The 24,697-nt window shown below is 36.8% G+C and overlaps 4 protein-coding genes across 9 annotated transcripts; 2 read left to right on the forward strand and 2 right to left on the reverse strand.

The window, feature by feature from the left end:
• Positions 1–6: 6 nt before the first annotated feature.
• On the reverse strand, positions 7–2,777 carry LOC117621464 (amino-acid permease BAT1 homolog). 2 transcript variants are annotated; one of them, XM_034351960.1, is made up of 8 exons: positions 2,734–2,777; positions 2,521–2,641; positions 2,226–2,405; positions 1,974–2,093; positions 1,614–1,805; positions 1,129–1,434; positions 856–1,038; positions 7–761 (listed from the first exon to the last, which is right to left on the reverse strand). In XM_034351960.1, exons 1-8 carry the CDS (start codon positions 2,760–2,762, stop codon positions 273–275), a joined length of 1,620 nt encoding a protein of 539 aa, XP_034207851.1. In that variant the 5' UTR covers positions 2,763–2,777; the 3' UTR covers positions 7–272. The 2 variants fall into 2 exon arrangements, with proteins under 2 accessions (XP_034207851.1, XP_034207859.1); XM_034351968.1 differs by having other exon boundaries at positions 2,521–2,653; positions 2,734–2,770.
• Positions 2,778–3,513: 736 nt separating this feature from the next.
• LOC117614369 (amino-acid permease BAT1-like) lies at positions 3,514–5,984 on the forward strand. The gene is made up of 7 exons (XM_034343161.1): positions 3,514–3,807; positions 3,939–4,118; positions 4,204–4,323; positions 4,407–4,598; positions 4,761–5,066; positions 5,166–5,348; positions 5,434–5,984. Exons 1-7 carry the CDS (start codon positions 3,724–3,726, stop codon positions 5,923–5,925), a joined length of 1,557 nt encoding a protein of 518 aa, XP_034199052.1. The 5' UTR covers positions 3,514–3,723; the 3' UTR covers positions 5,926–5,984.
• A 1,529-nt stretch (positions 5,985–7,513) lies between these two features.
• On the reverse strand, positions 7,514–21,948 carry LOC117615774 (protein translocase subunit SECA2, chloroplastic). Of its 5 annotated transcripts, XM_034344925.1 has the most exons (38): positions 20,243–21,948; positions 19,973–20,028; positions 19,348–19,617; positions 18,993–19,229; positions 18,764–18,883; positions 18,503–18,631; positions 16,961–17,095; positions 16,806–16,875; positions 16,644–16,708; positions 16,426–16,546; positions 16,122–16,213; positions 15,892–15,957; positions 15,657–15,721; positions 15,492–15,579; positions 15,264–15,329; positions 15,010–15,125; positions 14,786–14,876; positions 14,366–14,449; positions 14,162–14,254; positions 13,963–14,058; positions 13,776–13,861; positions 13,117–13,195; positions 12,889–13,002; positions 12,578–12,673; positions 12,446–12,509; positions 12,039–12,328; positions 11,796–11,851; positions 11,240–11,357; positions 10,984–11,064; positions 10,502–10,581; positions 9,714–9,768; positions 9,566–9,635; positions 9,293–9,482; positions 9,031–9,154; positions 8,525–8,599; positions 8,257–8,447; positions 7,867–8,089; positions 7,514–7,775 (listed from the first exon to the last, which is right to left on the reverse strand). In XM_034344925.1, the coding sequence occupies exons 1-36, from the start codon at positions 21,933–21,935 to the stop codon at positions 8,283–8,285; spliced, it is 5,496 nt and encodes a 1,831-aa protein (XP_034200816.1). In that variant the 5' UTR covers positions 21,936–21,948; the 3' UTR covers positions 7,514–7,775; positions 7,867–8,089; positions 8,257–8,282. The 5 variants fall into 5 exon arrangements, with proteins under 5 accessions (XP_034200816.1, XP_034200812.1, XP_034200813.1 ...); XM_034344921.1 differs by lacking the exons at positions 18,503–18,631; positions 18,764–18,883; positions 18,993–19,229; ... (1 more) ...; positions 19,973–20,028; positions 20,243–21,948 and adding an exon at positions 17,189–17,502; XM_034344922.1 differs by lacking the exons at positions 7,514–7,775; positions 7,867–8,089; positions 18,503–18,631; ... (3 more) ...; positions 19,973–20,028; positions 20,243–21,948 and adding an exon at positions 17,189–17,502 and having other exon boundaries at positions 8,139–8,447.
• Positions 21,949–22,033: 85 nt separating this feature from the next.
• LOC117615776 (keratinocyte-associated protein 2) lies at positions 22,034–24,578 on the forward strand. Its single transcript, XM_034344927.1, has 5 exons — positions 22,034–22,157; positions 22,567–22,728; positions 22,833–22,884; positions 23,586–23,652; positions 24,263–24,578. The coding sequence occupies exons 2-5, from the start codon at positions 22,573–22,575 to the stop codon at positions 24,351–24,353; spliced, it is 366 nt and encodes a 121-aa protein (XP_034200818.1). The 5' UTR covers positions 22,034–22,157; positions 22,567–22,572; the 3' UTR covers positions 24,354–24,578.
• The last annotated feature ends 119 nt before the right edge of the window (positions 24,579–24,697 follow it).

A 24,697-nucleotide genomic window follows, 5' to 3' on the forward strand; every position in this document is an offset into this window, starting at 1 on the left:
TCTCAACTGCTATACCACTTTGACTCGAAACTTGACAATAGGATCAATCATGAAGAGCTTGACAGGACTGAACCAATGGGAATAAATGCCAAGAGGAGGCTGGAGAGAGAGAGAGAGAGAGAGAGAGAGAGAGAGAGAGAGAGAGAGAGAGAGAGAGAGAGAGAGTTTTACTGTACTACAAGTTGCAGTGCAACATTTCTCTGTATGTTTTTGGAATGTTATATAAATAAGTTGTAATTAACCTAGAAATCTAACTCCACTATATAGCTGAGTTAGTTTCCGTCTTGTACATCAATGTTTCTTACAGGTCCTTTGAACCATTTCCTTGCATCCAAAACCCACCAAAGCATTATCAGTGTCAAAACAAAAGTGAGAGCTACAGGTGCATAATTGAAAGTTTTCCATCTTAGAGGGTAGAAAGTTGGCAATAGGAAGGCTGAACAGGCATAGCATATCCACAGGAAGGCCACCAAGCAAACTGTCCTGCTTGCTCTACCCAAATAAAAGGGTCCTGGTTTGAAATTTTCTTCAGCCATCACCAGCCTAGCCAAAATGGGAATTGCATAACCGCCCACCCAGCCAATTGTACTAACTGAAATGATGGCTGTGAACACTACATCAAGTTTCAAAATGGGTAGTCCAAGCAGCAAACCAATGGCTGCGCAGAGCCACACGGCATTTGTTGGAACCTTGCTCCTTGGATGTACTTTCCTCCAGATTGGTGAAAATGGGATACCTTTATCCCTTGATAGAGCATAAACCTATGACCAGTAAAACAAATAAAATTATGAGCTTTTAGCTTCAGAAAAGAGGGAGGGTTTCGGGTTTCGGGTTTAGAGTTTTGGTATTCCTTACCACTCGGGCAGCAGTGGTGGTAACAGACAGCCCACAAAAGAAGTAGGAACCCCAGATGATACACAGGAAAACCACAGCTCCAGTTGAATTGTGAAACTTCCCATAGAATGCATCATATATTATTTGTGCTGGTACAAGTGCACCAGCAGTCTCATTGTCTGTGTTGTATAAATAGTCTAGATCCTGCACTCAGAATCATGTTCTAATAACCATGCAATAAATTTATTGCCTTTAGCTTGATCAAAATCAAAAGAGTACTTCACCACAGCCTACCCTGATGCTGAAAGTCAGGGCTAAGTAGTAAGCCCAACCAAAAACTGATATAATCCCAAGACTAGATAGAATAGCAACAGGTCCAGTTCTGTCTGCGTCTTTTGTCTCCTCAGTAAGATGAGCTGCAGCATCATAGCCGTATAGAGAGTAGATGCTCAGAAGCACCGATAAAATCACTGCGTAAGGTGCGCTAGATATTCCAGTTGACTCAGGAGATGTTTTAAAGTGAGTGAACACATAAGAAGCTGGTTGTGTTGACTGTGCCACCAGAGGAAGCATTATAGTCACAAGCAACCCACCGATTACCTGCATACTTGAGTGCGAGGTCAGTACTAAGCCTACTCAATAGATTTGGTATATATGATGGAAATGCAATAAAGAATTACACATTGTAATAAACTACATGAAGCAGAGTCTGCAGAGAACATGCTTATATATATATATATATATATATATATATATAATGAGCATATATCTTATCTTACCTGCCACCATATGGAAATGATGTTGAGATATGCTATCACTTGTAATGCAAATGTGTTTAGTGCTGCCCAAATTATGATTAGAGCCATATACATGCACAAGAACACACCCTTTGATGCAAAATAGCCTCCACCCTTGTTTGTCCCTGTGGCTAAAAGAATGATCATCTGCAATGCTTGTGATCCAGAATATGCCTCATAAATGGGGAAAAAGAAATCAAATTAGTAGCAGTGCATGATACTTTTCTCTTTGATAGTGCATCTTTATCATCAGTTCATTATTAATCTCCTGAAATTTATTGCTGCATTCAAGCACCAAATTCACTCAAGAAATATGCTAACAGATGGAAGTACTGGCAATACCTGAGCACCTATTGCAGATACCACTCCAATGGTCTCAAGCCAAGCACAACACCATGATGCAAATGGCCCCCACCTCGGTCCAGCCAATTGGGCAGCCCAGAAATAAAGAGAACCTGTTGTCTGGTCAATGGTCAAAGCAACCAAGGACGTCTTAGATACCAAAATTTTCAGAAAATGCTTCCCATAATTCAAAGTTTCAGATTGTAAGTAATAAGGGGAAAGGAAAAGCCAAAAGATGGTACAAATCCATACCGGGAAAGAGGAGCAAATCTCAGCCATGGCAATTGCAACAAACCAAGTGAAGAAAGTGACAGCCACCCATCCCCATATTAAGGTTGCAGGACCTGCATAATACAAGCTTTGGCCATACAGAGGTGTCCCACTAAACACTGATATGCATGAAAATGTTATTGCCAGTGTCTTGAACAGTGTCTGTAAACAAAACCAAGTGAAAATGATTAGATTTCACTAACGTTTTTTACAAATCCAAATTCAAATGGGAAATAACAGAAGTTAAATAAAACAGTGAGAGATACAAGTAGATGACCATTTCCCTTCTCAGTTCTTGCTTGTATCCAAGCTCATTGAGACGTTTTTCTCCAGAATCCATTTCCAAAACCTGCAAGGTAGTCATTCTGATATTCGATATCCCCCTCTTTCGATCGAACCTGTCTCAAATTCTTAAGTCGGATGATTATAGTATAAGACTGGTGGCTTAGAATTAGGCATGAAACTCAAATTAATGAAAGACTGCACTGACCACGCATGCATGAAAATGGTATTAGTCATAAGCAAGTGGAGTGGAAGACCAATACTCCTATTATTTATTTATGGTGGGCTGTAGAGATAATCATGCTTAAGATTTTTTTCTAGGATGATAGTTGTGGCTTATCTGTTGAGTTTTGCCCAAGGAAATTACGCACATGCACACAATATTTATATTGGCTTATGTGTATCCATGATTCAATGCTGAAGTTTACATGACATAGGCCAAAGAAAAAGGTTTTACAATAGATTACTATAGGATTTGTGACTTATTCTCTCTCTCTCTCTCTCTCTCTCTCTCTCTCTCTCCCCTCGGCAACTCTCTTGTCTTTACTTGTTTGGATAACTAAGTTTGAATTTCAGTTGGTCCAGAAATACTGCTTCTCTCTCTCTCTCTCCCCTATCGGCAACTCTCTTGTCTTTACTTGTTTGGATAACTAAGTTTGAATTTCAGTTGGTCCAGAAATACTACTTTTTTGCTTTAGTGGAAGAAAAAGTTTATTTTTCAGCTTCCAGATGCACAAAGAAAAATCAACCTTAGTTATTTATTAGTATTGGCATTTTGGACCAACTAAATTTCAAACTTTCCAACTGCTTTTGCTTGTTCTCTTTTACTTGGACTTAAGATAAAGACAAGAGCAATCATGCAAAGAGTTGCCATGAGAGAATCAAAGAAGTCAGATTCTCAGATTCTATTGTTAGCCTTAGCGTTATATTAAAACACCAGTAGGAAATCTCATACATTATTTTTTTCTTAAGTCAACTAGAAGCCACATGCCTATGACCCATTCCATTAATTTTTCCACCAGTCTTCCTCCTCTGTTGATCAAAGCATTAGTTTATTAACTTGAGTTTTAAGATTAATTCAAAATCCTCAATCTTATATTCTAACCATCCAGTTGAGGATTTGAAGACATGACATTTTTTTCTTTCTTCCATTAATAGGTACATTGTAGCAACTGGTCCGAGAGTGGAGGATATCAGAATGGATCACCAGGCTTTGGAAATGGATTCTGGAGAAAAGCGCCTCAATGAGCTTGGATACAAGCAAGAACTGAGAAGGGAAATGGTCATCTATTTATCTCGCTTACTGTTTTCTTGCAACCATGTTGAGAATTTTCTTATTTTCAATCTGGATTTTGATCTATAAAGAATTTGGAAGTGATGAAATCTAATATTTTTCACTTGGGTTTTCTACAGTCTCTGTTCAAGACACTGGCAATAACATTTTCATGCATGTCAGTGTTCACCGGTACACCCCTCTACGGCCAAAGCTTGCGTTATGCTGGTCCGGCAACCTTGATATGGGGTTGGCTTGTTGTCACATTCTTCACATGGTTTGTTGGAATCGCCATGGCTGAGATATGCTCCTCTTTCCCGGTATGCATTGCTTTTTTTCCCTTTTTTTCCTCTGGACTTGCAAACAAGCATTTGAGATGACCTTGGTTGCTTCAACATTGACCAGACCACTGGCTCTCTTTATTTCTGGGCTGCTCATTTGGCTGGACCCAGGTGGGGTCCATTTGCTTCATGGTGCTGTGCTTGGCTTGAGACCATCGGTCTAGTATCTGCAATAGGTGCTCAGGTATCAACTAATCAACTAATGATGATGATGCGTTAACAATGAACCAATCTGATTTCTTGTATGATTATCTGTTTACCCTTTAGGCATATTCTGGATCACAAGCATTGCAGATGCTCATTCTATTAGCCACTGGGACGAATAAGGGCGGAGGCTATTTTGCATCCAGGAGTGTATTTCTGTGCATGTATATGGGTCTGACCATCGCATGGGCTGTGCTAAATACGTTTGCGTTACAAGTGATAGCATTTCTCAACATAATTTCCATATGGTGGCAGGTGTGCTCTTCAACTGTTCTGTCTCTTGGTACTTTTCTTTGTAAATAATATACACATGTTATCTGCAATTCTGCATCATAGACTGAAAAATTACTGATGTCATATAGATCATGTGTATGTTTAAGTAGGCTTAGTTAATACTGACCTCAACCAAATGCACAGGTAATTGGTGGCTTGTTAATGATCATAATGCTTCCTCTGGTGGCACAGCCAACACAGACAGCTTCTTATGTCTTCACTCATTTTGAAACATCTCCTGAGGCAACTGGAGTCTCTAGCATACCTTATGCAGTGATTTTATCAGTGCTTCTAAGCAACTATTGTTTATATGGCTATGATGCTGCAGCTCATCTTACTGAGGAGACAAAAGGAGCAGATAGAACTGGCCCTATAGCCATTCTGTCTAGTATTGGGATTATATCAGTGTTTGGTTGGGCGTATTACTTGGCTCTCACTTTCAGCATCAGGGTAAAGCTCAATAGATTTTTTTTTACCCTTTTGTTCTTTGATCAAGTTAAAGGCGGTAAAGTTATTGGATCTTTATTAGTAGCATAATTCTTAATGCAGGATCTGGACTATTTGTACAACGAAGACAATGAGACTGCTGGTGCACTTGTACCAGCGCAGATAATATATGACGCATTTTATGGGAGGTTCCAAAATTCAACTGGAGCTGTGATTTTCCTGTGTATCATCTGGGGTTCCTTCTTCTTTTGTGGGCTGTCTGTTACCACCACTGCTGCCCGAGCAGTAAGAAAATCCGAACCACCCAAGTCTTGACCCTCCCTTTCTATTCTATGAAGCTGCAAACTAACTTTGCTTGTTTTGCTCCAAGGTTTATGCTGTATCAAGAGATAAATGTCTCCCATTGTCACCAATCTGGAGGAAAGTGCACCCAAGAAGCAAGGTTCCAATAAATGCCGTGTGGCTTTGTGCAGCCATCAGCATGCTGCTGGGATTGCCCATCTTGAAACTTGATGTGGTGTTCACAGCCATCCTTTCAGTTAGTACAATAGGCTGGGTGGGCAGCTATGCAGTGCCGATTTTCGCTAGGCTGGTCATGGCTGAAGACAACTTCAAACCAGGGCCGTTTTATTTGGGGAGAGCAAGAAGGCCAGTTTGCTTGGTGGCCTTCTTGTGGATATGCTATACCTGTTCAATCTTCCTGTTGCCAACTTCTTATCCTCTTAGATGGAAAACTTTCAACTATGCCCCGATTGCTCTGAGTGTTGCTTTGGCACTGATAATGCTTTGGTGGGTTTTGGATGCAAGGAAATGGTACAAAGGACCTGTAAGAAACATCGATGCACAAAACGGAAACCATTAGATAAATGAAAAGCTATACATATTATGTCAAAAAATGGAGAACTTCCTATCTCCTTAGAATATCCAGATTTTTTTTTTTTTATACAAGCATATTGTGCATGACATTTTTTTATTAAGTAAATATTATAGGAAAAAAGAAAAAAGAAAAAAGAAAAAATTGAATTACTATTTATTAAGTAATATAATTCATGAAAGTTAATTAAATTTTTTAATACTAATTATTCACTAAATGAATAATAATTAAAATATAATTACTAATTTAACTAATTAAATAAGGCAATATATTATTTAATTACTAACAATAAAATTTTAACAAATTAATTAACCTAAACATCCTAAGATTATATTTATTTTTCTTAAAAATGACATCTCCAGATGAGATTTTGTAGGCACAGGTCCATTAGAACACTCCAGACGAAATTTCGTCGGCAGAGGGCTTTCGTCGGGATCAAACCCAACTCGGCAAATATTTGTCGGCATAAACCTGTGCCGACGCAATTTCGTCGGGAGAGGTGTTTACGTTTATTTTTTAAAAAAAAATTTTAAAAATTTTAAAATATAAATTTTTTTGCCAACCTCTTTAATTTAATATATGTAATTAAGTAATATCTTATTCTTTTTGAATTACTTTAATTAGTAATTATGTTTTAATTATTATTTATTTTATGAATATTTAAATACATTACTTATTTCATAAATTACTCAATAAATAGTAATTAATTATTTTAAATTATTTTGTGCAATTTTCAAACCACAGCAGTTATAAACCTAATTTCATTCGACTTTAAATTGAAAGGATATGTCAAAAACGAAAAAAATAAATTACTTATTTTCGTTTGGGTGTCTTAATTAAATTTCTCCAAAACCCAATAGCCCCAAGGCCCAAGTCTTTGATTAATATAATTATTATTAATCAGCGCCAAATCCATTGAGCCTATAGCCAAGCCCGTTAGCCCAACTCTCCAATGTTAACCACACTTACCAAACCATCACAGTGCTTTGTTTATAAAGACCTTTATAGGAGTGGATTTTCGATGTGAGGTGTTCACAAAGGGCACCTCAAAAGCTAAGCCTACAAAGAAATCCATATTTATATTTTTATTATTGGCATATATATTTAAATAGTATAGCCGCGATGCTATACTCTATAGATAGAATATCTTCAAAGTATCGCCGCGATGCTATATTCCGAAAAATAGAATATTTTAAAAGTCCAATCGCACGGCTATACCCTTTAATATGTATCTCTTTTTTTTAATCACTTTGATTAATAGTTATGTTTTACTTAGTGAATATTAAAGGAAAAAAGAAAAAAGAAAAAAGAAAAAAGAAAAAAGAAAATTTGAATTAAGTAATATAATTCATGAAGTTAATTAAAAAATATTAAAAGTATAGCCACGCGGCTATACTCGATAAATATATTCAAAGTAAATTTAGGAATACCGTAAATTGTTAGGAATTTTTGCGTTGTGCTATAAATTTTATATGTGACAATTTTGTCAGATTATTTTAGGGTTTAGGGCTAAAATACCACTTTAGCCCATTGGGCTAGAGTTATTTCTTCGATTATTTTATTTATACAAGCGATATTTGGGAATGAGAATTTAAATTCCGATACCTCCCATTCGAATGAAGTGGTTTTGCTCAGTGCTAACTAATGAATCACAAATGACAATGTGTTAGACAAGACTCAGCTCATCAGTAGTATTAGCAATTTTTGTGTATATTCCCCAGAATCTTGGGCTGCAAGCTTCTTTCGCAATCCCACCAACTCTTCCCCAGCATCACATATCTAGGCAGAAGCTTGCCTGCCAGACAAAGTTGCCCCTTCCATGCTGTCTATATATAGTCCTGTAAAAGGTACGGCCATTTAAAATTTAAAACACTTGACACATACTTTCGTCATTCTTTTTCTATAGCAAAATCAGTTGCATAAACTTACTTGTTTTGTGTACGATCTGGCAAGGAAGAAGTTTTTGTACGTGCCTTCTGATCAGGTCTAAACGGATCTTTTCCAGGTGTCTCCCGGTAGAGAGATTGCCCAATTTTGACAACAGATGAACAAGTGACTTCAAAACCTTGGGATGATGGGAATAAAGCCAAAACCTTGAATTGAAATTTTCAAAACGATGCAAATCACGGTTCTTTGGAACGACCATCCAAAACTGCAAGATTATACATCCAATATGATTCTTTGGGCCCCAAAGCCATTGACAAATTAATGTATACCTTTATTATTGTAGCCCCAGTAAGAATAGATAGTGAAATCTAGGCAGCCTGTTACTGGAAGGAAAAAATTTTAAATGAAGAAAAATGTAGAGCAAATACATACATTTTAATGTGTCAAGAATTCCATATTTATGATAGAAATATTTCTTGGGACTCTATTGGGGATGACCAATACTGCAAAAGTGATTCTACTGTCAACCTTCGTGTTGCACTAAGCATAGATATGAAAAATCGACAACCATCAATTTTGTATTCTTCAAGAGGATTCCTGTGACCAAAACTCCTTACGTTTACCTGCCAGATATTCCATGTAAGTCCATGACCATGGACAAGCTAAATGAAAGTAAAACCAACAACAGATTACATAATACCGCTGAACTGAGCCTGTTCATGTTTACAAGATGGTCCCTCCAGAAACAATCAAGGGTTTTCACCAGAACTGCTCTCTGTTTTCAGATGAAATTTTAGTTAAGAAAAAAAAAAAATTTGTTAAAAGGAACACTATAAAAACAGGTAAGGTGCTGGTAGTTCTACTAAAGAACAAATGAGCATAATAACTACTGATAAGAAAATCTGTAAGCAAAACAATTATTCTACTTCGAAACTTAAACCTAGAAAACTGGAATTTCTACCTGGAATCAAAGTAAATAATACCATTTCTAGAGCAAACTCAAACTCATTTATTTAGAACCATTAAGCAGGTGTCATATTTACGTAATCATATAGCAACAAATATTCCAACTTATGAGTGCAGGTAATTTTTTTTTCTTCTTAAAGGCAATATAATCATAAGTTAATAAATCCATGTTAGCATTCATCACCTATCGCAGATATGAAAATAAATAAATTAAAGTATGCTTGACGAGAAGATTCTTACTTCAACTTCCTTCACATATGCATCATCGTAACCAGACTCTTCAATAACATCCAAGTATGAAACAATTAAAAAATCTCCAAGGTACTTGCGGAGGAGGCTAGTAGCAGCATGGTACCGTCCGTTCCTACATTATGACATATCAGGGGATGATAAAACTCATAATATTGTAAAAAGCAAAAAGCAAAAAAGAAATGACACAAAATAAAAATAGCATGCTCAAATATGGGTATTATGCGCACACACAAGCACAGAGTTCACTCACTTAGTCAAATCATCAGAGCATATAGCAAGCCAACGTTTCAATGAAGAGCTCTTCTTGCGGATTCCTCTGAAGGCCTTTGGCGGTCTTGGCAAGTTTGGAAGGTGAATGTCATCAAGATCTATAGAGTTTAGTTCATGTGAGTGTGCAAGAGATTTTAATAAAGCTTCCTCTGTAATTCCTGCAAATGAATCTGGAGAATATCCATTCCATGAGAATTTATGTCAAACAAACCAGGAAACGCAGGACAAGGATAATAATAATGTATCAGCTCACCATCCAGTAGTTTCCCAGAAATGGTCATAAACTCCTCCAAAAGCTTACCCAAACTCCAGTTTCTTGGATGCTATTAAGCAGGAGGGAATCAGTAAGATGAATTAGTGGACAGTAGTATACAACATCCTATTTGAAAATCTCATACTACCTTCAGTGCGTTAACATTTGCAAAGACAATTTCATCTACCACTGCTTGCATGTACCTATTATCGACTTCCATTGAGTCAATTAACAACAAAGGTGCGCAAGAAAATGTGATATTTGCATGTTAAATCGAATAGGAGAATTTAGTAAAAACAAGAATATGAAACCCAGCTAGATTTATTAACAAATAGAGCAAAAATGTATAAAATATGAAAAACAGGCCAAGCAAGATTTGGTTGCAGCAATCAGTAATACAAAGGCATGCTTCCTAATATACACTATCTATTTATTTTTAACACAACCGCATTCATACATTGATAATTTGTTTTGGATGTTGTCACACTTAGCAACCCCAAGTTTTCCTATGCTTCAGATTGTAATAATACTGATTCTCTCAGCTACCTCTTGGTGATATGACTCAGTTTTCCATTCTAGGGCACACTTTCTAAAATTATTTGTAACATCGCTAAATACTACAAACAAAGAGGTTTAAAAGTTAAACTCATTATCAACAATCTTCCTTTGACCAGGTAAAACCATTTTTCTCGATGTCTATTGCTTTGAATTTTTCACCGATATCCAAGTGTCTGTACGAACAAGCATGCTATTGTAAACTGATTACCTGCTGTATTCTAGTTCAAAATATAGCAATACATTTGAAGTACTCACACAATGTTTAGAATAGTGAGTGTTTATTAATTAAGAAGTTTAAGTAACACACAAAATGCTACTATATTTGGGTGATAAATTAGATGGCAGTGAGAATGAAGTTGGTGAGACTCAGAAACTTACTGGAATATGTGCTGGGAACAACTTTCATTATCACCAGTTAAAATGGACTGTCTAAGTTCATAGACATGCTTTCTCTGTACCTGGGAAAAGGGAATAAACAATTCAATAAGCAACAAGGCAAGAGTCTTAATCATTTAAGCTTGACAGCAATGATTGAATTCAGATAAGAAAGGACCTTTTTTTTCTTTCTTTTCTTTCCTATTTTTGAATTTATGCATGTAATTTTCATGCAAGATGCATTACTTGTAATTTGCTAACTAATATCAAAGATCTCCATGATTGAGTACTTAAAATCATAGAAAAGGCAATGTAACTCAATTTCTCATGGAAATTATGATTTACGAAGTCTACTACACTCCTCTCCAGTGAAGAAACTTTAGAACTGAATAAATGAATATGATTAAGAACAAGTTTACTCAGTGTTTGTGAATTGTGCGGCAGTTAGCACTCCAATAAAGACATCGTTATTCACAAACGCATACCTCTAATACTCCATCAAACTCAACAAGGCTCTTCCTTATGCCAAAGAAGTACTTCTCTGCATTAATTTGCAGGGCCAGAAGCTACAATTGTAATGGTACAAGTTAATAAAACGCAGATACTGTTAGAGAGAGAGAGAGAGAGAGAGAGAGAGAGAGAGAGAGAGAGAGAGAGATTATTAATTGAGATGCCATCAAGCATGCTCAGAAGATCAGATAAAGGAACGAGTTGATCATGAACGTGAGATTAGCCAATTACCTGTTTAACAATTGCATCACCTTCAATTGGCATATCTTCATCATTTGTAATTTTGGAAATAAGCCTCACAGCCCACTCAGTATCAAAATTAAACTTTTGAAACATCTCGTCCTGCAAGCTGTTACATAAACGAACAAATAATAAGGTATGGAATGATGGAATCTTCTTAAACTTCATGCTGTGCATGAGTTTTACAATAGTCTCGAAACAAGTGCAGTTAAAGACCGATTGTGGAGTCGGACGAGAAGGTTGCATGGTCCAATGCAGGCCAACAATAAAGATGGTTACATATACATAAATCATGACTTATCAACGACTCAACCAGTCTGACAGGTCAGTTTGGTTCTTTAAACATTGATTGAGATAAAGCAATGTTGACCGAGCAGACAAGAGCTATGCTAACTTGGCCAGGTTTTTCTTTATTTTTATCATGAGATCATCTCAATAAACATTAATAGACCAACATTTTTTTAGACCCAAAAATCACGTCCACGTCTTTGTGTGAGCATATGCATGAAGACTCCGTGCAAGCCTAAATCACTGAAGAGAGAATTACCTCACCATAAATCGAGTTGATCCAGGGTCACCTTGCCTTCCTGCTCTGCCTCGAAGCTAACATAATAATGATAAAATTGTCAAACGAAAGAAAGAAACGATATATAAAAGACAACTCTTGGCAGTTCCCAAAATGGAATTGGGAATCCACATCAAATCTAAATTCACTTCATGCCAAAACTCATGCTTTGTGAGTAAATGGTAATAAAATATGATTTTTTAAATGTATGCCAAAAACAATCACCTGGTTATCTATTCTCCGAGACTCATGCAAAGATGTTCCAATCACATGAAGACCCCCAAGCTTTTTTACTTCAGACCCTTCTTTAAGACAGTGTACCTCGCAATCCTTCAGAACTGACAGATAAGCAAGTGCAATTGTAGGGCCAAGAGGGTACATCTCCGACTGTTCATCAACAAGCCTCTCTAACTCCTTCAAATCCCTTGACTGACTCATTTCCACAGACTCTGATATCATAGATTTTGCCTCCTTATATGTCCAGCTCTTGCCTTCATTTTTCGAAACATATTTAGCTGCACAATCCATAAAATATTAAAGATTTTATATATGCATCTATATAAGCACAATCCACAATCCATAATATGCATCTATATAAGCATAAAATATTTTGTCAAAGAGCAGTCACAAACCCATTAACGCTGTCTTTGCCAGAAAAGCTAATGATGATGGACCGACCTTTATCTTGGACAATACCTACAACAAATGATTAATTATAAATAGAATCAATTTGGTCTGTAGCTTACAGTTAAAAAATGAATCACCTTTTGTGAAATTGCCTCTCCATCAACGTCAACATTAGGAGCTTCTCGTGTCAGGAACGAAATTAAACTGTCCTCTATGATCTCTTTTGCAAGCATCTTCAATCATAACAAGTACACAACGAATTAAATCCACCTTTCTAGTTTCTACTTATCCACAGAGGCTTCAAACAAGGATGCATTAGATTTAAAAAAAGGATAGATGCATATGCATGAAATACATGTTCCCAATTTCATAAACTCCTGGAAATAATGTACAGGTTCATTTTCACCAGTACATTTTGAATCAATTAACAATGGACAAGGGCACCTACTTTTGGATTTCCTCCTAGAATTATGTCAGTGCCTCTGCCAGCCATGTTGGTAGAAATGGTAATGGCATATTTTCGTCCTGCTTGGGCAACAATTTCAGCCTCCCTTGCCGCATACTGATGAGAAATGTATATGAACATGACGTTAATGTAAAAACAACCAGTCAAATGGGTACTAAAGTAAAAGAGAATGATAGACTACATCCACATGTAAGGTCCAATTAAGTCAACCTTAGGCCGTGCATTTAGAACATTGTGTGGGATATTCTGCTCCTTCAGTAGATCAGACAAGTACTCAGAATTCTCAACACTGCATTATGAAGATGAGAAATCATAGTTACAGATCAGCTGATGTCTGCATACTCAAAACATAAATTTGACCAAAATAATTATGTCTCCTTGCACATAAATTTATGCAGTGTAAATATGATTAGATGAATCCAAATAATCCAAGTAATTAGCATCAGGATACTACATTTGATTCAAATACCATTGGAATTTCTATAAAAAGCCCAAACAAAAACATGCCTCCACACATATGTAACCACATTGAAAGAGTTTGAAATAGAAACTGAGAAAAAAGTTTCAGCAGCATTATCTGAAATACAAGAGTACTTTCTGATTCAACTACGTTTTATATCACAAGTTGTCCCTCCATGACCTAATTAAATAACCTAAAGGGCCGGGAAAATTATAAAAGCCACCAAAAATGCTTCATTATCCATGAAATAACACAAAATTCTCCAGTTCACAAAGTACAAAATCTAAAAAGTTTTGGATGTTTATAATCTATGATCACTGACACATAAGAATGTATAACATAGCAGCAGCTTATATTAAAATCACAGCAAACCAAGTCCATGAAATTAAGCAGATTAGATTGGATTTACCTGGTGCTCCCAACTAAAACAGGACGCCCCTGTCTGAACATGTATTCCACCTCTTGACGAACATATTCCCACTTCCCTTGAGCAGTCTAAAACAATACAAACCAAAACCTTCAGTCAAGTTGATGATAGACTTTAATTGGAGGTATAGATATCAGAAAAAATTGAGGTTAAGCGTTAAATATCCTACCGCAAAAGCTTGAATAGGTAAATCATTACGAATGTTTGGCAGATTTGTTGGTACTTCAATAACTGGCACTTGGAACATTTTCAAGAACTCTTTCTCCTGAAATGATTAAGGAGAATTTAACATTAAACATGCAAATATGAATATTTGCAATTAATTCCTTTAGAACATACAATGTCAAAATGCTTGTAAACAGCCATACTTCAGTTTTTGCAGTCCCAGTCATCCCTGAAAGTTTTGGGTAGAGCTTGAATAGAGATTGATAAGTGATTTGTGCCACAACCACCGAATCAGCCTAAAAGGTATACTGATATTACAACTTTGAACTAAGACGGAATATTCTCCATGTAATGAATTATAGGTGCAGAAAAACTTCAAGCACTAATTGTCCAAATTTCAGATGTACCTGAATCTTCAAGCCTTCTTTAGCCTCCACAGCCTGATGAATCCCCTCAGACCACCTTCTCTTCTCTTCAACCCTGCCAGTCAGCTGAAAATATTTTAAGAACTTCAGTTTCTATTTCAATGAGACACTCAATTACTAATTGTTATAAAATGCAGCATCAATGAATTTATGTTCCACATTTCTTTCCATTATTCTATCCCTTCTGCTGTCAATATAAGCAACATGATGATTAGATCCAAGACAATTCACAATCCATAAAAGTGGCATTGGGTATAAATTATAACCCACGTCTCGATTGAAACTAGAGAAATGTCAAAATACTGGTCTTTCTTAATTTATTTAAGGTACCTAAAACTATGATGCATAACAGAATTCATCTTTTGCAAATACAATTCCGCATAATCTAAATATAAATCATACCTCATTTATTATGAGAGCCTTCCCATTTCTGACAATATATTGCACATCTTGCCGATAGAACTCTTTAGCCTTCAATGCATTCATCACAAATCTACACATTTCAAATTTCATGCCTAAATTAAAAAGCTGAAACAAATGCAAGATATTTTATAACAACAGATTCGAACCTCACCTCAAGAAAAAAAGGAAGAAGATAAAATTAAACATATACTATACACCTTTACCTAGCCCACGGATCATTTTCATCCCATAAGTCATTTGTTTCAAGGGCCATCTCAGCAAGAGCTATTCCTTCTTCAGTCAACTCAACTGAGTTATCTTTAAGTTCTACCTTGTAATGCTGTAGAACCAATGATTGTGAGACATAAATTATTCACAACATAATAGAAAAAAAATAAACATATAAATGCATTGGGAAAATAAAATGAATACCTACAGAAGAGTTAATCTGAAAATAAAAGGAAGAGACTATACTCACAATGTCTCGCACAAGCAAATCAGCCACTTTAGCAGCAACAGGATAGCGTGCAGCATCCTTACTAGCCTGAGATAGAAGGACAAGCATAAAAAAATCATAAATCTACAACAATGAGCTCTTTCTTTAAATGGAATTACACATTACCACGCCGCATTGAGCCACTACAAAATAGTAAGCATTCGCACTATTACATAAAAATATTCTATAAAGAAACATTAGAAAACTTACCTCCCCACTAATTAGCAATGGATTTCGTCCTTCATCAATAAGAACTGAGTCAACTTCATCAACTATGGCAAAATGAAATGGCTTTGGCCTGTTTTTTACACAGCAAAACTGCTAATAATTATTTTTTTTAAAACAAGTATAAAACTAAAATGATTTGAGATGTACCATCTCATAACAAGTTGTCCACTGCTTCCAGCAAGGTTATCTCGTAGATAGTCAAAACCAAGTTCCTGAGTAAATCATTATGAACGAGATATCAGAAAGAAAGCAATTTTCATTTTTTTTGGATGGAATGCACTAACTAATAATCATCTACACCAAGACTAGAAGACGTTAAAACATAAAAACATAAAAAGTAAAATAAATGCAACACTACCAACAAGCAGTAGAATTGGCTTACCGAATTATTAGTGTAAGTTATGTCACAGCTATAGTTGGATCTCCTCTCTTCAGCTGTCATCCCCCTCTATGTTGCAAATAGGAATATAAAAAAATGCACAATAAATATTTAAATAAAATATACATAAATTGCAAGGTAATCATTTGCAGGCTGTCATGTCCCTAGAATCACGTATCTGGAATCAAGTCTATTGCAGAGAGATAAAAAAATATACAGAGACAGAAAATTACCTGAACAAGGCCCACAGTAAGACCTAACAAGCGATGAACACGACCCATCCACTCAGCATCTCGTTGAGCAAGGTAATCATTTACAGTTACCACTGTGTTTAGAGAGAGAGCATTAAAATAAACATTTTAATTTCTGAAAGTTCTCAACAAAAAGAAAAAATAATATGCTAGAGTTTGTAACACACTGCAGATTACATTTGCATAGAAATGTACCAGGGGAGACAATTTGGACATTCCATCCATTCTACAACTATATCTGTATCCAAATCACAAAATTTCTATTACAACCAACACAGAAGCATACCATGAACACCTTCACCAGTCAGCGCATTAAGATATGCAGCTAATGTCGAAACTAACGTTTTTCCCTCTCCCGTTTTCATTTCTGCAATGGACCCATCATGAAGCACCGCCCCACCTATAATCTGGCATCAAAATTGACAACATATACAAACATAAAAAGTGAACATTACGTTAATAAATACACATAAAGTTACATGTATAAGAGTGAGAAATAGAGACCTGCACATCGAAATGACGCATACCGAGCTTCCTTTTTGCAGCTTCACGAACGACAGCAAAAGCCTCTGTAAATATGCATAATTCAAGGAACACAATTACTCCAAAATTTAAAAATCCCATATGACATTGTAAAATCATCTAGTAAGTAGAGAAGATTGCAACCAGCTTGGATATCTGCAAGTGTCTCGCCCTTCCAAAGCCTTTGCCGGAACTCTGCAGTTTTAGCAGTAAGCTAAATAAAACAAACACAATCCATTATTCAAATAGCCAAAAGAAATCCAATAGAACAAACAACAAGTGAAGGTAAACCAACAAACCTGGTCATCGGTGAGTCTCTGAATTTGGGGCTCAAGGGAGTTAACAGAGCTCACAAGGCGGTAATAGTCCCGAACAACCCAGCTGTTTAAACTAGTAACGTCACTCCAAGTTTTCGTAAGAAGACCCAAATTTTCCTAAAACAAACACAACCCATGCAAGCATATCATCGAACATGTGATGGGCAATTCAGATAGAGCGAAAACTATGCTTGGAAGATGAAAACTTACCTTAAGAGACGCAGAAATGGGGGTGCGAGTGAGCCTGAGACGACGCTGTAGAGGCCGAGACGAAGTATGAAATGAAGAAACGGAGTGGGGGTGGTTGGTGAAGACGAGGGTGGAGCGTTGTGGGAGTGGTTTCAGGGACAGAAAACATGGGCTTTGGAGACAAGGAAGGGTTGCCATATCATATCAAGCTCTGGGTTGTCAAATTGAAGCCAAGTAGAAAGCGGGAACTCTCTATTCAGCTACTAAGGTCAGTACGATTTCCAGGCAGCAAGAGTGAGAGAGAAGAACTGGAGTGTACCGTTTAGTCCGTTAATTTCCCCCTGCTCAAATAAAATGGTGAAATCATTGAAATGAAATTATTATTTATTTATTTAAGTTAAATGATATCTTAAATGGAAAAAGTGGAGGAGAATAGTGAAATATTCAAAATTTCACAAAATGCTCTTAGTTAATGAAAATATTAAGATATAAAACTATTCATTAAATTAGAATAATATAGTAAATTATCATTTTTTTCATATTTAAAAAAATTAAAATAAGAACATGAGTCTTATTTTCATGAAAGAAAAGTAGATCTATTTTCTCTTACTTAATTCTAAAATGAAAAAAATTTAAACAAAAAATATATATATTTACTTTAAAATTTTAATGGTTTTTTTAAATTTTTTTTAATGAAATATGATATTTTATCTTTCACATATGATGACCTCATGTATGTTCCTGCGCCAATCTGTGTATTGATATGCGTAGAAGGTGCTGAACAACACTTGAGGCTAACGCACGCATAATATTGTGACTTTGTATTACTATGTACAATACAAACATCGTTTCTTCCTATCAGAAAATACATAATCTTTTGTATAACATGTTCCTCCGTCGTGAACTTTGTATTTACATGAACAACATTTTGAAAGAAAAAGACATCCTTGTTTTTGCACGAAATTGTGTATCTGCAGGACTGGTACGTTGCTCGTACAATGTGCAAACATGCCAGCAGCAGCATAATGCAGTCTATAACACTCTTCGACGGGATTCAAAGTTCAATCTATCGACAATGCACAGACCGGTGGTAGATCTCCCGAATCAACGAGCACTCAGCATCAGCTAAGCTTAATCAACAGTTGAAAACAAACACACCATAACAGCATTGCCTAACGGTTGGTCATTTTGCCATAGTAAAACACCTGCAGCAATCAAATTATGTGATCCAGAATTTTATCATGGTTTTACCTAAAAAAGAAAAAGAATTTTATCATGGTGAACAGAAGACAAGATACTCATCACCTAAAAAGAAGTCAAAAGAAGAGAGCATACCGTGATGTTCCTATTAGCATGTCCAACAAAAAGCTTTCCTTGCCAGCTTAACAAAGTTGTTATGACAGAATCACAGGGGATAAATCCAACAGGCCTGTAATCTATTTGAATCTCATCGCCAGACAATTCCTGTGACATGCAAATGAATTTGTAAGAATTCTTAAGTGTGATGACATAGCAAACCAGCTTCATCTGATAAAAATATCAGAAATTAAAAATAAATAAAAAAGAACAGGATGAAACCATATTTTGCACATGTACCTGTATATTTACAGTTTTATCCCAGCCTCCTGTGAAAAGCCATTTTCCTTCCATGCCACTAGCAAATACTGCACCATTGTGCATTTTAATGGATTTCATGAACACATCATTCCTCCAGACCTGAAGAAACCCAAAAAACAAAGGCCTATTTAAGGAAAATTTAATCATGAAATGATGATTATTATCTTGAGAAGAAAAGGAAGATGCCGCAGTGAGGATTAAGGGCAACCTTTACACATCCATTTTCATGGGTTGCTATAAGCAAATGCCTGTCAACAACAAGAGATAAGACAGATGTCACAGTTCCAGAGGCGTCTTCCTCTAGTACTGTCAAAGGACTGTGATCGCTAAGACTCCATAATCGGATGGTTCCATCCCAACTTCCGCTATAAAGAACACCATCACAAACTGCAAGTGTTGAAACCACTGATCTATGACCAGACATGGTGCATGACAGGGTGCCATCCTGAAATTTTTCAAAGGTTAAAAAGGTTTTTTTTTTTTTTTTTTTTTTCCACTTAAAATCTGAAAAGATGCATATAAATAGAAAATAACATAAATTTTTATTAATGCAAACCCCTCACCCGTACTGACCATGCTTTTACTGTTCTATCTCCGCTGCCTGTATAAACATATCCATTTCTGGAGGCCATGGCATGAATACCACTAAAGCGCCAATCTTTCTCCTCATACAATATCTTTAAAGGCTCTTGCCCAAGAGGGGTACATGCGCCCCAGATAAATATGCCACCTCCACTGTCACCACTGATGCACAAGGGTTGCTCTTCATCTACATAAATGAGAGCCTTGATGGCATGCTCATGACCTTTAAATGTATGTACATGAGAGAAGTCCTGCATGGAATTTGCCATGACAGAACTTAGTGAAAGGGAAAACATGGAGAAAGTGCTTGTGGTGTGAATATATTCACCACATATGTGCAAGCATACAAACATAATAATCAACATTCCCCACCTTGTCAAATCATTAAGATATCAAGCGTTCAGTAAGCAGATCAATAAAGAAAAGCTGCATTTCTAAGTTTAATACATTAGAATAAATTATTTGGTAGATGTGGTAGCAGAAAACTACTCATGTTTGTAAATGAACACACACATGCTCACACACAAAGAAACTGCATAAAGATGGTTCCACTTTAATCACACAAAAAGACGAACTCCAAAAATTACATCCGTTTTGAGTCTGTACCTGTAAAGACCATAAATGGATGGTTTTATCAAATGAGGAGCTAAATAGAAGTTCCCCTACAAGAAAGAAGCGAAAATACATATAAAATGTCAGATACTTGATGAATAAAAAAAAGTGTGCAAGCATCATGACTAATGTATAAATCTATGTATCTTTCGTCCAGAAGGGAGCACTTCAATATCAGTTTTCAGACTCTCCAGTAGCATGGACACTTCTTAACGGAAACAGTATGAGATATGCAATCTAAAAAGTACTCCATAATAATTCTACCTCCAACAGCTAATCCTGTAATGGAGTCACGATGGCCCTGCATAACTTTAGATTTGACCTTCCCCTCTGCGAGGCCATCAACAACACCATTGTTAGTCCTCTCATCCCCAACTTGATCAAAATCTGCTCCTCCACTGACTTTACTTCCTTGCAACTCATTTTCTTTCTGTGTTTCTGATATTTGCTTGGGTATCTGACACAGTTCCCCAAGAATCAAGCAACAATTTGCGCTCTCGTCCTTAACTGCCCCATCCAAACCGGCCGTGATATCACATTGAGGTTTAATAATCAGTTCCCTAATGCATTTCATCACATCAATCATAAGTGGTCGACTTTCTGGATTGAAATTCAAACAATTGCAAAGATTCTCTTTCAGTGATGCATATTCTGAACCAAATTTAATCTCCAGCAAAGCACTAACTCTTTCAATCCAGCTTGCATAAGTTGAATGATCACGAAAAAGGTTTTCACTAGTTTTCACAATCTCTTCGCTAAATTCTTTTCCAAGAAGCAGCCTCACCAATACACAAGCTAATGAACAAACATCCGAGCCATATCCAACCAGATATCTTGAGCTGTCACATTCTACTGCAATGCCTTCTTTCTGCAACGCCTCAAACAACACCTCTGGGCTAACGAAAACGTCATCTTTCAATAACTTCCCAAAGGTCACTCCCAACACTTCAGCATCAATTTCCATTGTACCAGAAACAGAATCTACAACACTTCTCCAAGCCTTCTTTCCTGTCACCAAGACTTCACTCAAATCCACAAAAACGTGACCAAAATCATCGAAACCAAAGCATGAAACACCAAAACAACCAGAAGCAAACCCCTCTGAGTGCAAACCAGTCACTGCCTCACACACCTCCATAGCAATCATTGCAAAAGCAGACAACCCATCTTTACCAAAACCATCCCCATCTCTCAACTCATTCAACTTCTCTGAAAAACTCCCATTTCTTCTCTCACACACCACATACAAAAACCCATCTTCCGAATTACCCCACAAGCCATAAACTTTACCTACTTTCCTACACTGTCTCACAGAAGCTCTAAGTAACAGCCCCAATTCGTTTCTCTCTCCCTCTCTCATTCCACTCAAACACTTCATAACCCTTGCAATGTAACTAAACTCAAAACCAGAACTACCCAAATTCGGTAATGAACCAACCTGAACAAAGCTCACACTCTGATCCTCTCTAAACCAAACCCGACCCGACCCCAAACCAAAACCAGAACCTGAACCAGTTCTTCCTTTCAACACAGTACAAAGCCCATCTCTTGTTACATCACCAACTTCTGTTTCCACCGATAGGGCGTCGCTCGGAAGCACCCACTCCTTCCAGGTGTCATAAAACTCATCGGACCAAATGCGAGGCAGGAATTTACAAACTCCATCGGTGGATTGTTTTTGGGGATTTTGGGAACTGCGAGAATTAGGGTTAGGGTTTAGGGAGAGGGAGAAGGAGAGGAGGTCGATGTTCTTGGGCAGAGCGGTGGGCCCCAGTGGGGGGTACTTGACGAGTTGGGTGCACGCCGGGCAGCGAATAGTCTCAGGGTAGCGCTTGGGAAGCCTGACCAGGCAGGCCTCGCACGCCGAGTGACCGCAGGCGAGTACGCGCGGGATTGTGTACTCGCCGTCGTAGTTCTGCAAACACACCGGGCACTCCGGCAAGTCTAGCGACTCCATCTCTCCATTGCCTCCAAACGACATCGTTTTGCCCTTATAGTTTTTGGTTTTCTTTTTGTTGGACGTTTTTGTCCCGCGAGTTTGCCGTATTATCGAAATTGCCCTTCTCAATTATATAACTCTTGGGGTCACTGAAACGCGACACTGCTGATCGAATTGTGACGGAAGGGAGATCTAAGACCGTAAGTAAGAGCTCATCGGTAGCTACACTGCTATTCTGAGGTACGTTTTCTGTTTGGTTGCTGAGAAATGTGCTCGCGCTGAAATGAACCTGCTTTTACAATTGCATTTGTTTAGGGTATTGATCAGCTGATTTTCATTTTGGTTGATCACACGAAAAATTCTGACGTACATTAGAAATCTGTACTCAATTTATTGTTTTGGGCATGAAAAAGTCTGTATTTTTATGTAAATTTAATGGTGAATTTGAGATCTGGTGCGGTTTTTGTCCCATTTTGTCAAAATTGTACTGTGGAAGATAACAAATTGATGAACGCGTGCAAGCCCATTTTCCCTTTTCTTTTGATTTAATTGGTGCTTTTTGTTTTTATTTTTATTTTTATTTCTCTGCAACTGAGCATTTCTGAGCTTCTTGTTGTTGTTGTTGACTTTGTTTCTTGTGGTCAACTAGGAGTTCATGGCGGGGCCGGGTAGTTCCATGTTGTATTCCTTCCTTCTGTTCACTGTCATTCTATCACTTCAACAGATGTACAGAGGGAAGTTAGCATCAACAGAGTTGTTTACCATTCTTGGGGGTTTCATTAGTTCTCTCCTATTCCTTGTGCTGTTCACAGTAAGTTCAAAGCTCTTTATTATTATTTTTTTCTGAAAAACTTATATTGTTTATTATCCTGCATAGCAAGCTTATATCCTTGCCATTGGTTTCGGTTGTTGCAGTTCATTGGCAATCTCCAAGAAACAAGTGGCGTAAGGACTGGCTGGGGTGCCGGTGAGTGTGTGTTGGTTTGAATTTGTTTGTTACTGGGAGAGTCATTGTGAATTGGAATTTCTTAAAATGCCACCCCCTATATATCGTACAATTGAGCACATTTTGTAGAATGTCATTGCTCAAGGAAGTCTCATGCTTTCATTTTGTTGGATTTGACAACATGCTTGTCCTAGTTGTGTTCTCTCTTTTCTTATCTAAGCTATTGAAGTACACTGTCTTTGTTCGTATGAGTGAGCCACCAGTGATATGGTACTGTCACCAGCGCACTCTCTAGGAACATATAGAACTTCATGCATGACCTAGGTGTCGCCAGTGATATGCTAACTGCTTGCTCCATGACATCTCTAGGTTGTTTCCACTGTGACCAACCCTCCCTTTTTTACATATTTCTTTGAAGTTTGATGGAAAATGAACAAGATTAAAAGATTAAAAACAAAAGGATGCTTCATATTACAAAAAACATTTTGGCCAAAATGTAAAGAAAAATGATTACAAGAGGCTTTGCAACTCTTATATTATAGTAGCCTACTATATCAGTATTCTCATGTTCGGGTTTTCCTAGTTGGGAAGAGAAAAGAAAGATGGATGAAACATCAAGCTGGATGAAAGTTTATTGCAAGATTCAAGATGCTTCCTATTAAAGGTGTCTAAAAACATTTTCTTTTTTGTGGTGACCAAAATTAGCTATTTTTCATTTGCAGTTATTATAGCAGAAGCAGTTGCTCTTATTGCTGCTGGCACTGTCCATCGAGTTTGTATCACAACATGGTAAGCTAGTTTCATGATCAACTATACATTTTACATATTCTTACATGAGCATGTTCTTGTGAACATGTTTGGGTGCAGTCCTCTTATAGATAGGGAGCCATACATTTTCAGTGGGCCTACGCATGGCAAAGCATAAAATTTTATTATGTTTTTCATTGGAGAAGAAAAAGGTGCCCTAGAAAAAAAAGTCACAATCATCAGTAATTGATTAAAAAAGTATCTGACATTCTAAAATCAAACTTCAACACAGGTATTTGCATTCAAAAGCTTTTGAATAATAAATTATGCTCAAGTAGTACCTGGTATTAAGTTTTTGGTGTACAAATTGAACAGAAAGGTTTATGGTCAAGTGCATGCAATAAACTATATTGAATTAAACCGAAAAAAAAATATATGTTTTATACTTGAGTTTGAGTGTGGTTTCAAAAAGAGAAATTAGGAAGAAGAGGGGGGATTATTATTTCTGCTCTATCTCCATTTTTTGTGATAATAAGAGATTTAAATTTTTGAAAGATATCCCTCTGTTCATATGATTGACTGATGAACTTTTTGAGACTCTTGGAGATGTATATGCTGACAACATTGTTAATGATCTAATTTTTGTATGCAGTTTCTTGTTTTCAGCCGGATTACTGTATGAGGTCAACAAGCTTTCAGGGATAATGCTTGCCAAAAGTGAATCTAAATCGAAAAGGCACTGAGTCTACAGTGTAGGATTTGATGATCTGCTGTTCTGAAATTTTGTTGTTTCCTTTCCTTCTAATTATAATTTAGAGATAGAACTAAAACAACAAAAGAGTATCATTTTTATATGTATCAGTTCTTTGTCAATTATACAGACTCCGAAAGATGTTATTTGATGTCTTGCTAGTTTTACCCGCTTATTTAAGCCTTGAGATATAAGCTTCAACAGGGCATTCATATGAGTTTCTTTACTGCAGAGTTTTTTCTTATGTACTGTTGATCATGGATTCAACATTAGGTCCTTTAGGTGCTGCAAAAGTTTACCACCAAAATGGTTTAACTCTAATTAGCAATTGCTTAG

The sequence above is a fragment of the Prunus dulcis genome, chromosome 1, assembly GCF_902201215.1.
Source record: "Prunus dulcis chromosome 1, ALMONDv2, whole genome shotgun sequence".
Classification (NCBI taxonomy): domain Eukaryota; kingdom Viridiplantae; phylum Streptophyta; class Magnoliopsida; order Rosales; family Rosaceae; genus Prunus; species Prunus dulcis.

Excerpts from the sequence above, each read along its gene's own strand:
- LOC117615776 (XM_034344927.1), top strand. The coding sequence starts at position 22,573 with ATGGCGGGGCCGGGTAGTTCCATGTTGTATTCCTTCCTTCTGTTCACT. Across the intron at positions 22,885-23,585 it reads AAGGACTGGCTGGGGTGCCG|TTATTATAGCAGAAGCAGTT; the intron begins GTGAGTGTGTGT and ends TTTCATTTGCAG. Across the intron at positions 23,653-24,262 it reads CGAGTTTGTATCACAACATG|TTTCTTGTTTTCAGCCGGAT; the intron begins GTAAGCTAGTTT and ends TTTTGTATGCAG.
- LOC117614369 (XM_034343161.1), top strand. The coding sequence starts at position 3,724 with ATGGATCACCAGGCTTTGGAAATGGATTCTGGAGAAAAGCGCCTCAAT. Across the intron at positions 3,808-3,938 it reads AAGAACTGAGAAGGGAAATG|TCTCTGTTCAAGACACTGGC; the intron begins GTCATCTATTTA and ends GGTTTTCTACAG. Across the intron at positions 5,067-5,165 it reads CTCTCACTTTCAGCATCAGG|GATCTGGACTATTTGTACAA; the intron begins GTAAAGCTCAAT and ends TTCTTAATGCAG.
- LOC117615774 (XM_034344925.1), bottom strand. The coding sequence starts at position 21,935 with ATGGAGTCGCTAGACTTGCCGGAGTGCCCGGTGTGTTTGCAGAACTAC. Across the intron at positions 12,510-12,577 it reads GAGAGGCAATTTCACAAAAG|GTATTGTCCAAGATAAAGGT; the intron begins GTGATTCATTTT and ends CATTTGTTGTAG. Across the intron at positions 9,483-9,565 it reads TTCTGGGAAACTACTGGATG|ATTCATTTGCAGGAATTACA; the intron begins GTGAGCTGATAC and ends GATATTCTCCAG.
- LOC117621464 (XM_034351960.1), bottom strand. The coding sequence starts at position 2,762 with ATGACTAATACCATTTTCATGCATGCGTG. Across the intron at positions 2,406-2,520 it reads AAGAACTGAGAAGGGAAATG|ACACTGTTCAAGACACTGGC; the intron begins GTCATCTACTTG and ends TTTTGTTTACAG. Across the intron at positions 2,094-2,225 it reads AGATTTGCTCCTCTTTCCCG|ACAACAGGTTCTCTTTATTT; the intron begins GTATGGATTTGT and ends ACCATTGACCAG.